The sequence below is a fragment of the Saccopteryx bilineata genome, chromosome 4 (assembly GCF_036850765.1).
Source record: "Saccopteryx bilineata isolate mSacBil1 chromosome 4, mSacBil1_pri_phased_curated, whole genome shotgun sequence".
NCBI lineage: Eukaryota > Metazoa > Chordata > Mammalia > Chiroptera > Emballonuridae > Saccopteryx > Saccopteryx bilineata.
Window position 1 is genome coordinate 52,301,640 of NC_089493.1, and position 17,735 is coordinate 52,319,374.

General features: G+C 39.9%; 1 protein-coding gene across 1 annotated transcript in view; it reads right to left on the reverse strand.

The window, feature by feature from the left end:
• LOC136335435 (IQ domain-containing protein H-like) overlaps nt 1-17,735 on the reverse strand; it is a 119,389-nt gene that overhangs the window by 96,999 nt on the left and 4,655 nt on the right. The window contains exons 2-3 of the mRNA XM_066276682.1: nt 11,286-11,408; nt 7,370-7,464 (exon numbers count right to left, since the gene is read on the reverse strand). Coding sequence (XP_066132779.1) covers nt 7,370-7,464; nt 11,286-11,408 — 218 coding nt within the window. The remainder of the gene's footprint in view (nt 1-7,369; nt 7,465-11,285; nt 11,409-17,735) is intronic.

A 17,735-nucleotide genomic window follows, 5' to 3' on the forward strand; every position in this document is an offset into this window, starting at 1 on the left:
AAGAAAAGTCTGAAGAGAAAAGGCAAGCCTCAGATTCAGATTCAGATATAACAGATTTTGCAATGATCAGAACAGGAAATTTAAAATAACAAGATTAACCCTGACCAGGCGGATGCCACTAGGGTCTCAGCCCATCTGTTTGCAGATGCATAAATAAACTTCATATAAAATTTTTAAAAAATTAGCCTGACCAGGAGGTGGCACAGCAGATAGAACATTGGCCTGGGTTGCAGAGGACCCAGGTACAAAACCCCAAGGTCACCAGCTTGAGGGTGGGGTTGCTGGTTTGAGCGTGGGATCATAGACATGACCCCATAGTTGCTGGCTTGAGCCCAAAGGTTACTGGCTTGAGGAAGGGGTCACTGGCTTGGCCATAACCCCCTAGTGAAGGCACATATGAAAAAGTAATCAATGAACAACTAAGGTGCCACAACTATGAGTTGATGCTTCTCATCTCTCTCCCTTCCTGCCTGTCTGTCCCTATCTGTCTCTGTCTCTGTCTCTGACTCTTGCCAAAAAACTCAAATAAAATAAAATAAGGTTAATATGCTATGGGCTCCAAAGGAAAAAGGGAACAACATGCAAGAACAGGTGGGTAATATAAGCAGAGAGAATGAAAACTCTAAGAAAGAATCAAAAGGAAATTCTAGAAATCAAAAGCACTCTAAGAAATAGACTGCTTTTGACAAACTTATCAATAGAGTGGACACAATCAAAGAAAGAATCAATAGCTTGAAGAAATGTTCATATAAACTCCAAAACTGACCTGCAATGAGAAAAGAAGACTGAGCAAACAGAATAGAATATCCGGGAACTGTGGGACAATTATAAATGATATCACATACAGATAGTGAGAAATACCAGAAAAAGAAGAAAGGATCAGAAGAAATATTTGAGTAATAATGGCTGAAAATTTTTCAAAATTAATGATAGACCCTAAACCACAGATCCAGGAAACTCAGAAAAGACCAGGATAAATGCCAAAACAAACAAACAAACAAACACTAAACTTAGACATATTCAAACTATGCAATCAAAGACAAAGAGAAAATCTTGAAAGAGGACAGAAAAAAACAACTTAACTATGGAAGAGCAAGGATAAGAATCATATTGAACTTCGTTTCATAAACCATACAAGCAACAGGAGACTGGAGGGAAAATATTTGAAGTGTGGAAAGAAAAAACCCGCTAACCTATAATTCTGATCCAGTGAAATTATCCATCAAAAGTGAGGGGGAAATAATGATGTCCTCAGACAAACCAAAACTGAGGTCTGTCTTGCAAGAAATGTTAAAAGAAATTCTTCAGAGAAAAGGAAGATGATGCAGGTGACTTATGGGATATAGGAAGCAAAAAGAAAACCCAGGAACTGCAATGTTCTTCCTTGTGTCCCAAGGCCCCTAACTGGCCTACCTGCTCTCCATCTTTCTAGGCCTTCTTAAGTTTGTTTTCTATATAATGTCAGGGTGTTTTTTTTGTTTTGTTTTGTTTTGTTTTTCATTTTTCTGAAGCTGGAAACAGGGAGAGACAGTCAGACAGACTCCCGCATGCGCCCGACCGGGATCCACCCGGCACGCCCACCAGGGGCGACGCTCTGCCCATCCTGGGCGTCGCCATGTTGCGACCAGAGCCACTTTAGGCCTGGGGCAGAGGCCACAGAGCCATCCCCAGCGCCCGGGCCATCTTTGCTCCAATGGAGCCTTGGCTGCGGGAGGGGAAGAGAGAGACAGAGAGGAAAGCGCGGCGGAGGGGTGGAGAAGCAAATGGGCGCTTCTCCTGTGTGCCCTGGCCAGGAATCGAACCCGGGTCCTCCGCACGCTAGGCCGACGCTCTACCGCTGAGCCAACTGGCCAGGGCAATGTCAGGGTTTTTAGTTATACTTAGAAGGAATAGGGTATGTCTACACCATCTTCCTACAAGTGAGATTCTCTTATTGTATTTCTTATGAAGACTTTTACCTCTGTGGATTATGTATTTATAATGAATTTGCATGGAAATACAATATTGTTTACTGCCCCTTCAACATATACTGTGAGAGCTTTTCCATGTCATTAAAACTTCTTGGATGCTATTCATTTTTGTAGATATATCATACACATATGTTATGGATTTCATCATTATTTTACTATTAACATTTAAGGCATTTTCAAATTTATTGGTACTAGATCTAACACTGAAATGAATAAACTTATACAGAGATTCCTGAATATTGCTCCTTATTTCCTAGGATAACTTCCTAGACATACAACTACTAAATTAAAAAAATAACTTAATTTAAAATTCTCTCACATATTTTGAAAAATTGCCTTTAAGAACTTTATACCCCTACCAGGAATATAAAAGTATGCCCATCCTGCTGCTTCCTCATGAGCAATGAGTATTAGGGTGGTTTAGGTTATCTGTTTTGCTAAGTTGTAAAGAAAAAGTACTAATATATAATTTGGATTTCCCTGGTTTACCAATGAGACTAAATATTTTTAATATTCTTCACATATATACTTTTATGATACTTTTTAAAACTTTATTTATTTATTCTTCCTTTTCCAAGTGGGAGGAGGGGAGATAGAGAGACAGACTCCCACATGTGTCCCGACCGGGATCCACCTGGCAACCCCTGACTGGGGCCAATGCTCTGCCCCTCTGGGGCCATACTTGACACTGAGCTATTTTTAGCACCTTAGGCGAAGGCTCCATGGAGCCATTCTCAGTGCCTGGGGTGATGCGCTGCAACCAATCAAGCCATGGCTGTGGGAGAGAAAAAGAGAGAGAGAGAGAGAATTTGGGGTGGAGAAGTAGATGGTTGCTTCTCCTGTGTGCCCTAAACGGGAATCAAACCCCAGACATCCACATGCCAGGCCGACGCTCTACCACTGAGCCAACTGGCCAGGGCTTATTTTTGGTTTAAAAAAAAATTCAAATCCATAGAAAAATTGAAAAAATAGTGAGCACCCAAAAACTCTTCACCTAGATTACCAATGTTAACATGTTGTTGCCGTTCTACATCTCTCTCGCTGACAAGCATGTATTTATATTCTCTCTAAGCAGGATTTTTTCTTTTTCTTACAGAGACAGAGAGAGGGATAGACAGGGACAGAGAGACAGGAATGGAGAGATGAGAAGTATCAATCATTAGTTTTTCGTTCCACATTGCGGCACCTTAGTTGTTCATTGATTGCGCTCTCACATGTGCTTTGACCGTAGGCCTTCAGCAGACGGAGTAACCCCTTGCTTGAGCCAGTGACCCTGGGTCCAAGCTGGTGAGCTTTTTGCTCAAACCAGATGAGCCCGCGCTCAAGCTGGTGACCTCGGGGTCTCGAACCTGGGTCCTCGGTATCCCAGTTCAATGCTCTATCCACTGCGCCACCGCCTGGTCAGGCTCTCTAAGCAGGATTTGTGGACTGCTTTGTAATAACCCAGAAGAGATGGGCTACAAGGTACTTCGATCACTGAGCAAAAATGTATCTTCTAATCTACTCTCACCATTTTACAGAAACCTTTTTTATCCCTCGTTGTTTTTCACTATTATTTATCTGCTTTGCTCTTGTCTTGTCTTCCTCAAACACTAGCACAACAGAATGTAAAACAAAGATGTCTGTGCAGTTCTGAGAGTATTGGTACAGATGGTAGTCACCCTCCTAGTGTCAATAAGCAAAGCATGGTCGTTAAGAACAGTGTGAGCAGATATCACAAGCGATAAAAATCTGTGAAAGCCAGTAATGATAAGAGGAAGAACCATACTTTGACATAGAAGAAGGATCATTGGCAAAGTGGGGATAATAGTGTAACCTATTTTGGAAACAACATGAAAGCATTTTGAGCTTTTCTGAGAAAATACGCCACTTCTGATAATGTCCTTATCGTTGTTTTCTGAATGACTGCTAGGAAAATATTGCATTTGCTGGCATCCACTATTATCACTTTGTGAGCCTACTGGTTTTTGTTTCTACTAGACAAAACTACCATATTTTCCCTTGAGCAATACTTTCTAAAAGGAAAAAATTGTTTCCTGTGAAAATTAGGCTTCCTGTCTTTCAGGCAGCTCTGATGTAGGAGAAGGTAGTAGATTGCAGACATTTGACTGAACTTGAATCTGAGTCTCACCATCGACCACCTGTAACCTGGGGCTGGTAGGAGTCTCAGTTTTCACATCCCTGAAAGGAGAGGGCAAATATCTATCTCACAGGTTTTTTAAAAGTCCTTTGCAAACTGTCAATGTTATAAAAATATTGAAAATGACTAAATTCATGATGATGATAATGAGAATGGTAATTAATTTAGGCCTGTTATAAGTCATCGTTAAAGATATACACATGGGTAGTAGTCATTTGGAATGAACTCTCCCGATTTCCTGGATTTCCATAGACAGAATAAAGTGCACATATCTGAACAGTGTTGATTCTCATTATTCATAGGAAATGTGTGCCCTGCTGTCAAAGGAGTAGCAGAGATCTACAGTCCTTATTCTATGCCACCCCTCTCAGAAGGAGTTGCTGCCCTGAACTTTTGGCCTCTACTACTCCATCAGACAGTTTGAGCAGACCCTAATAAAGGCCAAGGACACTCATAATCAAGAGGAAATCAATGTACAAGAAAAGGGTTTTGCCAGAACCTTTCTGACTGCGGCAGTTGCTAACTAGTTTGCTCTTTTCAGCTCTTAAAACCTTCAAATCAAAAACCCAGCTCCTGGCCCTGGCCGGTTGGCTCAGTGGTAGAGCATCGGCCTGGCATGCGGAAGTCCCGGGTTTGATTCCTGGCCAGGGCACACAGGAGAGGCGCCCATCTGCTTCTCCACCCCTCCCCCTCTCCTTTTTCTCTATCTCTCTCTTCCCCTCCCACAGCTGAGGCTCCATTGGAGCAAAAGATGGCCCGGGCGCGCTGGGGATGGCTCCTTGGCCTCTGCCCCAGGTGCTAGAGTGGTTCTGGTCGCAACAGAGCAACGCCCCTGATGGGCAGAGCATTGCCCCCTGGTGGGCGTGCCGGGTGGATCCCGGTCGGGCGCATGCGGGAGTCTGTCTGACTGCCTCCCCGTTTCCAGCTTCAGAAAAATACAAAATAAATAAATAAATAAACAAAAACAAACAAACAAACAAAAAACCCAGCTCCTTCGTTCTTTGTCAGGATGAGAGGACAAAGAGAAAGCTGGGGATGGGAGAACTGGCATTCGAGTTTGTGAAGATTCTCTTCTGTTCACTGCCCCCAACCCCTCCATCCTGAGGCTTTCTTATTTGCTGTTGGCATGCTCCAACTTTTGGCCACACACTTTCTCCACCTCTCCGGACCTCCTGGCTGCTACCTCTTTAGGCCTCCCACTTTGCCCTGATGGGTCCTCTTGATTGAACACTAAAAGTCTATATAAATTGGTAAAGTAACCTCCAATATTTTCTTCTCCAAGAATCCCTTTTATTATTTTCCCTACAGTTTTCTTGTTTTAAAAGATTGTGCATATTAATTTACTTGCAGGTCATATTTTTATTTCCAAATTTAAAAATCAAAGATGTAAATGGCTAAAAACTAGACTGACGAGGGAAGCGTTGTCTCTGCCCAGATGATGGATGTCAGTGGTCCTACCTTCACGTGGGGGAAAGGGAGGTTACCCAGGGTTCTGCCTCCCACTACGGAGTGCTGGGACTTGACGATGTCTGCAGATATCCACAATTCTTTGTACACTATTTCTGAAATTTGACCTCACTGATATTATTCACTTAAGCTTGATGCAGCAGGTCCTCAAATAATGCCATTTTGTTCAACATTGTTTCATTATAATGTTGAAGAGAAGGGGAAAAGGCAATTTCCAGCCAGGGCCGCTGTCTGTGGAATTAGCATGTTTTCCCCATGTCACCTGGGTGTTCTCCAGGTTCCCCGGTTTCCTCCCATGTTCCAAACATGCACATTCGGTGAACTGGCTTGTCTAAATTGTCCCCGTCTGCGTGTGGTGGGTGTGAGTGATGGAAGGGTGTCCTGTACAGGCTGGGTCCTGCCTAGAACTCTTGAGTTCCCAGGACAGGCTCTGGCCACCCGCACCCCTGAGCTGGAAGGAACAGATAGGACAATAATTATCTTACTTGTTGTTATTAATCTTCTGTAAATGAATATATAGTTCACATTTATTTTAATGTTCAATATTAGGAGTGTTTGTATCTTTATTTAGAAGTTTGGTGATGCTTTTGTGACCAAAAATAGGTATAGGAATGTAACTCTTCTTTATATCAATGAGCCTATGGTAAAATTGGTTTCGTTGCATGTCTTTGTTTCACTTAAAGTGGAAGTTTCCAAGAACCTATACACCTTAAGTGAGGACTTGCTGTGTATAGCAAATACAGACCACAGAGTTGTTGGTTTTTTTGTTTTGTTTTGTTTTGTTTTTTTACAAAGACAGAGAGAGAGTCAGAGAGAGGGATAGACAGGAATGGAGAGATGAGAAGCATCAATCATTAGTTTCTCATTGCGCATTGCGACACCTTAGTTCATTGATTGCTATCTCATATGTGCCTTGACCACGGGCCTTCAGCAGACTGAGTAACCCCTTGCTCAAGCCAGCGACCTTGGGTCCAAGCTGGTGAGCTTTTTGCTCAAACCAGATAAGCCCGCGCTCAAGCTGGCGACCTCAGGGTCCTCGGCATCCCAGTCCGACGCTCTATCCACTGTGCCACTGCCTGGTCAGGCAGGCCACAGAGTTTTTAAGCTGAATACAAAACCTTAATCTACAAACATTGAAATTCAGGAGGCCCAAGTATAAAAAGGGCCAAGGTGAGGCAAGGTCATTTCTCCTTAACACAATTCTAATTTTAATAAATCATCTCTTAGGATATATTACATAATGAATATTTCAAGCAAGTTTTATTTTATTTATTTTTATCTCAAATACAAAAATCATCTTTACAGTAAAGCAAAAATGGTAAAAACTGTAAAGAAAGAGCCATGCAATCTGATTAGCATAAAATTGATTTATATTAAAATTGATTATATTAAAATTAATTTATATTAAAATTAATTTATATTATCCTTTAGGAGTTGAATTTTGAGTACATTTTACTAAAATAAGTAAGTAAGTAAATAAATAAATAAATAATAGCACCAAAATAGGCTCGCTGAGATAACTCTTATGGTGTCAAGCATTAGAACTTAATAAAAGTAAAGCAGAATAAATTTAGTAAAGTCCAAATTGTGCAATTAACTTTCTTTTGTATATAATAAACATCTTTTATAAAATATCTGCAAAATATAATCTTTTCCATTAACTTTTTATGCTACTGAAATTAGTAGAATGGATATAAACAAAGCCAATAAAATTTTGTCTTTAGTCATCTTACCTGAGTGAGAAGTTATTTTTTGTACTTATTTTGGATCCTAAAATGTCTATTTTACTTACCATTTGGAAGTATGAGGAGTATATAATTTATCATCTTCAACAGGTGTTGTTAACACATGATGGTTTACAACATTTAAATACTTCTCTATGTGAATCTGTTACAGAAAAGTTAAAGTTTAGGTCATTATAGTGTACTTAAGATAATCAGCTAATTTAACTTCATTTCATTAGGTTAACACTCTGAATTGTGTAATTAAACCAAAAGACACAACATGCTATTTGTTTATTACATGCCTAAGGTATAATTAGGCATCTCAGGACCTAATTACTTTATCCCAGAAAGCATAGTAAACAATTGAGACTCAGAGCTTGAGTGACCTGTAGCACTCTTTGCAAAGGAATCTATATGCACAATAGTTGATAAACCGCTCAGTCAGGTAAATATACTTGACGATACAGACTGATATAGAGTCATGTCTTTCTCTTACAGGGACTTCAAGCAACATTGAGGAAAGAAGTTGGCCTTGAGGTAACAGATTATTTAAAATGGCCAACCCAAAGACTCCAGCTGGGTCCAACCCTCTCACCATGAGGTAATATAGGACAATAGTGTGCTAGTTTGATGAGACTACAAAACCAATCACATCTGTCACAGCCTCAGGAGCTGAGTGATGAAGCTGATCTACGGTAGAGTGGAAGTGTGAGGCAAGAGCAAAGATACTGACAGAGGTCTAGAAGATGGAGTTGGTACTTATTTGGATCTATGTGCTAATACATCCTTGTTTTGTTTTATTTTAGCTTTAGTTTTTTTAAAAATGAGATATTATTGTCAGGGGTACAACATAATGATTCAATATTTTATATATTGTGAAATGATCACCACAATAAGTCTAGTTACAAAAAACTTTTTCTTTTAAGATCTTTTTAAGCCTGACCAGGTGGTGGCACAGCAGATAGAGCATCAGCCTGGGACCCTGAGGACCCAGGTTCAAAACCTGGGGGTTGCCAGCTTGAGCATGGGTTCACCAGCTTGAGCCCAAGTTTGCTGGCTTGAGCAAGGGGTCACTGGCTTGGCTGGAGTCCCCCTGGTCAAGGCACATATGAGAAAGCAATCAAGGAACAACTAAGATGCTGCAACTACAAGTTGATGCTTCTCATCTCTCTCCTTTCCTGTCTATCTGTGTCTGTCCCTGTCTGTCTGTCTGTCTCTCTCTCTCCCTAAAACAAAACAAAACAAGTAAAAAAACTTTTTGAGATCTAGTCTCTTAGCAACTTTTAAATATAGTGCAGCATTTTAAACTATACTCATGTTGCTGTATACTACATCCCTAGGACTTATTTTTTTCTAACTGGAATTTGTGTTTGTTTGTTTTTTAAAGAATTCTTTTTTAAATTTATTTATTTTAGATTTTATTTATTTATTTTAGAGAGGGTACAGAGAGAGACAGAGAGAGAGAAGGGAGGGAAAGCATCAACTCCCATATGTGCCTTGACCTGGGAAGCCTGGGGTTTTAAACCGGCAACCCCAGCATCCCAGGTTGATGCTTTACCCACTGCACCACCGCAGGTCAGGCTGGAATTTGTGTTTTGACCACCTTTACCCATTTCACCTACCCCCACCTCTGACAACCACCAATCTGTTTTCTGTATCTATGAGCTCAGATGTTTTTTGGAGGGTGAGGTAGGCAGTTAGAGTCAACATATAAGTTATATTATACAGTATTTGTGTGTTTTTTGTCTGGCTTATTTTATTTAGCATAATGTCCTTGAGGTCTATCCATGTTGTCTCAAATAGCAAAACTTCTTTTTTATAACTGAATAATATTCCATTGCATGTATGTAGTTATATACCTTTTCCTGCATCTATTCATCTATTGATGAATACTTAGGTTGCTACTATGTGTTTGGCTGTTGTAAATAATATTACAATAAATATGGGGGTGCAGATAGCTTTTTTTTTTGTATTTTTCTGAAGTTGGAAACGGGTAGGCAGTCAGACAGACTCCCGCATATGCCCGACCGGGATCCACCTGGCATGCCCACCAGGGGGCGATGCTCTGCCCATCTGGGGCGTTGCTCTGTTGCGACTAGAGCCATTCTAGCACCTGAGGCAGAGGCCACAGAGCCGTCCCCAGTGCCCGGGCCAACTTTTGCTCCAGTGGAACCTTGGCTGCGGGAGGGGAAGAAAGAGACAGAGAGGAAGGAGAGGGGGAGGGGTGGAGAAGCAGATGGGCACTTCTCCTGTGTGCCCTGGCCAGGAATCGAACCCGGGACTCCTGCACGCCAGGCCGACACTCTACCACTGAGCCAACTGGCCAGGGCCAGATAGCTTTTTGAGTTAGTGTTTTTGTTTCCTTTGGATACACATCCTTGTTTTATAAATGAATATTATTCTTTTCTGAAGACTGGATTCTTCCCTCCCCTTACTTAGAACTGTCTATAACAGTTATTTTCAACCGGTGTGCCACAAGAATTTTTAAAACATGCAATACTTGACTATTTAGTCAGGAGCACTCACCTCTTTTCCCTTAAAATATCAAATAAAAAAATGACAACAGCCAATACAACAATAGCTGTCCTTTGTGAATGAATCAAAACAATATATTTTTTTTGTCAGATCAACAAAGAATGTATTCTTTGGTGTGCCTCAGGATTTTAGTCATTACTTTATGTGTGCCGTGGATGGAAAGGTTGGAAATTGCTGGTGTATAATAACAAAGTCCTGATTTATTTTATTTCTCTGTTCCAAAACTGGTGTATTTCTTTGGTTTTACCCATTGGGTAACAATATTATAAAACAACTATTCTCAAAATATGAAAGCTATTTGGGAAAAATCGTCAAACTTATTTTTTTTAGAATCCCAGTGATCTGATAGAAACTCTCTCTTTGCCTGACCAGGCGGTGGCGCAGTGGATAGAGCGTCGGACTGGGATGCGGAAGGACCCAGGTTCAAGACCTAGAGGTCGCCAGCTTGAGCGTGGGCTCATCTAGTTTGAGCAAAACTCACCAGCTTGGACTCAAGGTCGCTGGCTCCAGCAAGGGGTTACTCGGTCTGCTGAAGGCCCGCGGTCAAGGCACATATGAGAAAGCAATCAATGAACAACTAAGGTGTCGCAATGCGCAATGAGAAACTAATGATTGATGCTTCTCATCTCTCTGTTCCTGTCTGTCTGTCCCTGTCTAACTCTCTCTCTGTAGAAAAAAAAGAAAAAGAAAAAAGAAACTCTCTCTTTGATGTATTGGTATGTATCCTTTTTGGTCAGGCATATTATTGGACTAATAGTGGTTATTTGTTAAATTCTCTTTTATCGAACCACATTTTAGAAGTTATCTCTGCATAATCTTACATCATCAATATTTTAAATTCTTTGTGTGATGTGACAGGATGTGAAACAGTTAATCATCATTATAATTTTTAAAAAGGAACAAAAAAAGCTGATGGTGGCCCTGGCCGGTTGGCTCAGTGGTAGAGCGTCGGCCTGGCGTGCAGGAGTCCCGGGTTCGATTCCCGGCTAGGGCACACAGGAGAGGCGCCCATCTGCTTCTCCACCCCTCCCCCTCTCCTTCCTCTCTGTCTCTCTCTTCCCCTCCCGCAGCGAGGCTCCATTGGAGCAAAGATGGCCCGGGCGCTGGGGATGGCTCCTCAGCCTCTGCCCCAGGCGCTAGAGTGGCTCTGGTCACGACAGAGCGACGTCCCAGAGGGGCAGAGCATCGCCCCTTGGTGGGCAGAGCGTCGTCCCCTGGTGGGCGTGCTGGGTGGATCCCGGTCGGGCACATGCGGGAGTCTGTCTGACTGTCTATCCCCGTTTCCAGCTTCAGAAAAATACAAAAAAAAAAAAAAAAAAAAGCTGATGGTCACCCTAAATTCGCCGTTGTTACAGGATTACACAGTCTTATTAGAACCACAATTCTTTTCTTCTAGTGGAATCTTTGTCTCCTTCTGGTATTTTATTTAATATCTAAAGTTCTACTTACTCTTAACCCCATTTCAGTCCTTTTGATTGCTGTTTCAAGATTCTGAATGTCTAGAGTCTCTCCTCTTTCCTCAAGTGGGAATTTTGCTAATTTCTCCCTTAATTGATAAAGGTCATCATGAACCTGTACAATGTGCAAAAAATATTAAATATTAAAAGAATATATACATAGTCCACCTAAAACATTTATTTTAAAGATATGAAATCTGCTTGAATTGCTAGAGACAGTAAGATTAATTTTATGGTGTTCATTGAAAAAGGATTGTCTTCATGGTTCTAGATAGTCTTTATTAGAATGTTCCATTATTGTCTTCTAGATTTTGAAAAACTAAGCTTTTATACAATTGTCTATTTCCCCTTTTCTCATTAGAAACAAATCCAAGCTAAAACTGCAACACAAATAGCTTCTGCTTTCTCAGATGGTAAAGTAGTTGAGTCAGGGACAGTAGGAATTTTGTGCCAAATTCTAACTTCTTCTAATCGTTAAAAGGTAAGAAAACAGAACACCTTCAGCAAAGAGAGGTTCTAGTGAGAACTGTGTCCTTCAAAAGAGATTGTAAATGTTGACAGGGTCTGCTGGTTTTCCATTCTAGCTGGACCTTCCCCTCTAACGGCTCTGAAGAAGCGGTTCTGTATGTGTGGGGCCTTGATTTTGTTTTATGTTGTCAGAAATAAAAATGATCCATGAAGAAAAAGCGACATATGTTAATACTTTAATATTTTCCTTCAATTTGTACTTCCCTTTGAATTGACGAATATCTCTTCAATGTCAAATACCCTCATAATAAAATGGGCATTATGAAATTAAACAGCACAAGATTCTCTGAATTCATATTAGAAATTAAACTTCAACAGATAAATACAGATGGCACCAATTATAGTATGGGCTGCTGCCACAAGAAACACATTTTGTCAATGCAAATTTATGAACCCAACACCTGTTTCACCAATAGTCATACCAATAACAATCTGCAGACTGGGTTGCTAAAGGCGTTTTGAAATGGTTACCTTTCTCTGTTACTCTAAATGGACTTACACATTGATCCAGCCTATGTTATCGATTGCTTTAGAGTATTCCCACTGAGCCAAGTATTCAAAAGATCAGAATTTGCATCTTTTCACTGATGGGCATCACAGTCTGGCAGACACATCTGGTCATTTGTACTCCGCACAAATTGTCATGTAAAGCCTTCAGGGCTCACAGATTGAAATTTGAACACACCTACCGCTTTCTTGTAGGCACTAAGGATGAAGATGTACTCCTTTTACTTGTTTTGTCTAAATTACTGCTGCAAGCTGATTTACCATCTATTGTGGAAAGATATTTAGAAAGTACAAAGAAGCAGCTCAAGGGCTTGTAAGCCCCATTTCCAGAGCCCCTTGAATGCACTGAAGTTCCTTCTTGTAGATCTAGTATTTGTAGCTTCATGTGCCATTCTGTAATTATGCCTGGCAAATGCTAAAGAGAGTGAAAACTGCCCTGAATTAAATACTATCAGGGAACTAAAGGGCTGATTTCTTCATCTGCCTCATGTGGACAATTAATTATACTCCTTCATCGAAGGGCATGAGATATGTACAGGTCTAGTACACAGTAAGAATCAGTAAAAGGCAGATGAACATGTGATTCCTTGTTCTATCACTCATCACATAATGTCCATCTATATCATTTACATTTTCTCAAGTCTTTTCAAGGAAAAAAGTTATTCTGCTTCATAGAATTATTGAATGAAAATGAGGCAAGGTATATGACAAAGAATAAATAAAAGCTTTGGAACTAGACAGATATAAACTGGAATCCTGTGTCTTTCTTTACTAAGCTGAGCTAGATATTACCTAGCTTTTTAGAACCTTAGTGTTCTCATCTATAAAATGGAGATAAATAGCTACCTCTCACAATAGTGGCAAGAATAAAATGAGTTGAAGTATGTAAAGGACTGTACTTCGTATAAGGGCCAGCCACATAGGAGGGCTCTGGGCGAATGTGAATTCTCCTCTCTTGAACTGTAAAACCAGTGAAACTTCTCACATATCACTGGCACCTTGTAAATGTTCACTGATTTGAATTGCTCTCTTAATCTTTCTCAAGAGCTTTTCACTTTCCGTTTCTGGCCAGATAATTTCTTCTCCCCTCTTACTAACTGCACATCTATTTGTATAATTGCATTAGAGACAAGTACAGTAGGAAATCTTTCACCACCCTTGGGTAGGAAAAGAGATTAAGTTCTATATTTCTGTTCTTTCTTCAAATAGATTCAATATACCATATTAAAATTTTATGTGTCACCCATCTTCTCTGTGATCATCAAACACATTGCTTTTCCGTATATTTTAAAATCTACTTTGAGGAAATTATTATTTTCACAATTTGAGGACAGGGCTGCTTAATTGAAAGCTCTTAAAATATTTAATGCAGTAAAGATGTGCTCTAGAATTTAAGAGCCATGCAACCGGACTCTGTATTGTCAAAAACAGTCTCATCACTCCCATTTTATCCATCTCGATAAAGAGGGAGTTCGGCTGAGTCCTTCTCATTGCCTTTACTTTGTATGCTTCCAGCAATCAGGCAGCAGGATTGGTAAGAAAGACAGTGATAATATCAAGGTTTCAATTAGCTCCAATATTTCCAAGTTTAGTGTTAACAAACAACTGTTGGATTTTTGAAATATGATTTCCAAAACTAATTAAAAAGTTAGTTTTGATAGTAAGACTAGGTAGTCCTTGTTGCATAAACATATGTTTAATATTTAAGTCAAGCAAGCATTTATAAAGATATTTAAAAGGTACCACATTATTTTTTTAAAATTTTTATTTATTGATTTCAGTGAGAGAGGAAGGGAAAAAGACAGACAGACAGGAACATTGAGTTGTTTCTGTATGTGCCCTGACCGGGGATCAAACCAGCAACCTCTGTGATTCGGTACAATGCTCTAACCAACCAAGCTACCTGGCCAGGGCAGACAGGTACCACATTATTATACTGCTCACAAAAATTAAGGAATATTTCAAAATGAATATGAAGTGGTAAAAAAAAAGAAGAAGCATTTGATTTTTTTTATTATTAAACAAGAACATCAGAAAAGCAAACGACAAGTCAAAGAAAGTTGTTTGGTTATGCAAATGAGATGCAAACTCAATTATTATGATTGAGTAGCAAGTGACACATTGGTGGGGGTGAACAGAAGCATGTCAAACTGGACGAGAGTGCCACACATCGACTGTTCAGTAGGGTGTATGGTCACCCAGGACTGCCAAACTACACTGACAGCGATGGGGCATGGACAGGATCAGACTGTTCAGCAGTTCTTGTGGGATCCTCTGCCACTCTTGCTCCAGGGCAACTTCCAACTCAAGAGGTGTGTGGGAGGCATTGGATGGTTTGCCAGACGTCTTCCCAGTGCATCCCAAGCATGTTCAATGGGATTCAGGTCGAGAACGTGAAGGCCAGTCCATGTGTTTGATTCCTGCCTCCTGAAGCATGTTGTTGACGAGATGCGCTCAGTGGGGCCTTGCATTATTGTCCATGAAAAGAAAGCTATTTCCAACTGCTCTAGCATAGGGTAGTACTATAGGATGCAGGACCTCATCTCGATATCTGACAGCAGTCAGCGATCTGTTTCTGATGACGTGGGGGTCGGTATGACCAGCAATGCTGATGCCAGCCCACACATGAAACGTGGATTCTCCCATGTTCCTCCTTTATGCCAAATCAGGACACGCTGATCATCAGGCTGCAGACTGAACTGTGATTCATCAGAGAAGAGGACAGTTGACTACTCATCACAGGTCCAATGACGATGCTCATCAGCCCACCTTCTATGGGTTCTATGATGTTCAGCTGATAATGGAATCCATACCACTGGCCGCCGGACGTGCAGTCCAACACGATGGAGCCGATTTCATATGGTCTGAGTGCATATCCATCGTCTAGTAGCAGCAAAAAACTGTCCCCGCAGCTCTGTTGCATTGTTGCACCTGTTCCTTCTTGCCAATAAGGTCAAGTAGTGGTCTCGTGCTGTTGTGGCAGATGGACGACCCTGCCCTTTTCTTCTTTGTACTGTGCCAGTCTCTTGAAAGTGATTCCACAGTCTGCTAATCACGCTTTGGGATGTTCCAAGTACTGTTGCCACTGTCGTCTGTGTTTGACCAGCTTCAAGACGTCCTATGGCTCTCCAGGATTCACATTTGGGCAAATGGTGTTGCAGGGGTATTGCAAGGGCTGGGAAACTGCTGGATATGCACTTTCAAAATCAGGGAATGTGCAGATACTCCAGTACTTTCAGCCTTTTGTATAGTGCATTGTCACCAATGAAATAAAAGTTGGTTTTGCATCTCATTTGCATAATCAAGCAACTTTCTTTGACTTGTTTGCTTTTCTGATGTTCTTGTTTAATTTTAAAAAATCAAATACTTCTTTTTTATCACTTCATATTCATTTTGAAATATCCTAATTTTTGTGAGCAGTATATAAAAACAAAGCTTCTAAGAGTTACTAATAAAAGAAATCATCTAGGAAATATCCCAGAATCACCACCATACTTCTTTAAGATGGTTTCACAAACATGCCATAACCTGTTTAAGATTGATCACCTTGGGTAAGTTACTTTATCTCTTTGTACTTTAGTTCCTTCTACTGTATTCTGAGGATAAAATAATACCTACCTAACAACGTTGTTGTTAGGACTTGAGGAAATCTAAAGCTCTCAGCACAGTGTCTGGCTGGCTCTCAATGAATGTTGGCTCCTATCTTAATCATAATGATGATTATTGTCCCTCCAGCGAAAACTTCACTATTCTGATTGGTCAAGGAAAGATTCAGGTAAAATTGTAAAAAGTGTGCATTTAGATTTATAAATTAAAGAAGTTATTTAACAAAATGCTTCCGGGTAGAACTCTATGTAGAGAAAAGAGTCATATTTTCCGAACCAAAAAGGAAAACACAGACTTTAATATATGACATGACAATGGGACGGAATATTCACCATCAGGACTACGCTGGAAAATCTAAACATCTAAGGCACATGTTTTCATAAGTCACGTGGAGTTCATAATTAGAGCACTAATTACTTATATTTAAAGATTTTTCTCTGAAGTATTTTAGATATTTTATCAAAATATTACTTTTACTATTAATTTGCATCAACTATATGTTTTCTAAATAATAGTCAATGTTAGTCCAGCTCCAATTACTTTTGACAGAACATAAATTACTGGAGACTGAATTAATGAGTAGATTATTATCCAGTCAACCAGGATTGATGGACCTGATTCTGTACTAGGTAAAATGGGATATCAAAAAGTCAGCTTGTAACAGGGAGATAAGGCATACCTTGTTTGCCAAATAGCAATACCCTTAAAGTTCTAGTTAAGAATGGAGTAGTCCTAGTTAAAAAGACAGGCTAAAATTAAATTTTCCTTTTCTTCAAGTAACTTTGAATAAAGGACAAGCTTATCTTAAAAAGACACAGAAATGTATATATATGTACTAAGTAATATTAAATGGTAATAGACCAGATCAAATAATAACTAGCATTTATATGATATTATGCTTTATGTTATCCTCTATTTTAATCCTTACAAGACTCCTAAGAGGAAGTTCATATTATTATCTTCATTGTACACTTGAGGGAATGTGAGGTTTAAAGTGGTTAAGTAGCCTGACCTGTGGTGGCACAGTGGATAAAATGTTGACCTGGAACACTGAAGTCGCTGGTTTAAAACCCCAGCCTTGCCAGCTCAAAGCACAAATGGGAGTTGATGCTTCTTGCTCCTCCCCTCCTTCTCGCTCTCTCTTCTCTAAAATGAATAAATAAAATCTAAAAAAATTGAAGTGGTTAAGTAACCTGTGCAAGGTAACACAGCTGGTTAATTGGTGAAACTGAAAATCCAGGCAGTCTGAATCTAGAGCCTTTAAGGCCTAATCATTAACCAGTACATGCAAAGTATCTATCAATATACAAGTTTGTAAATAAATAAAGCTAGAGGTTGGTGGAAAAGACAGGGTTTAACTATCGAGAGGAACAAAAAGGTGTAAGGGAAAACTCTTTTTATAAGAGGACTGATGGATTGAAAAGGCTTGAGAAGATTACTTGCATTTTCTATGTATATATGTACATACTGTAAGTCTACCCAAAATACTCATCGTTGGTCAGTTTCCTTTTTATAACATGAAATAATCATAATGCCTGTCTGATAGCTTTGTTGTTAAGGGTTAAATGAATTAAAGTATACAGGGGTCCTCCAGTTATGACAGTGTCAACCTACGATGCTTCAAGTTTACAATGCTCATTCCCATAAAAACTTTAAAAAATTGAGACATCAGTGTTTTGGCTTACTCATTTTTGGTTATTTTTCCTGTTACTACAGTACAGTATATTTATGTCCTTTCCCTTTTTCTGTGGCTTAGTTGGGGTTTTATGTTCTAGATCAGGGGTCCCCAAACTTTTTACAC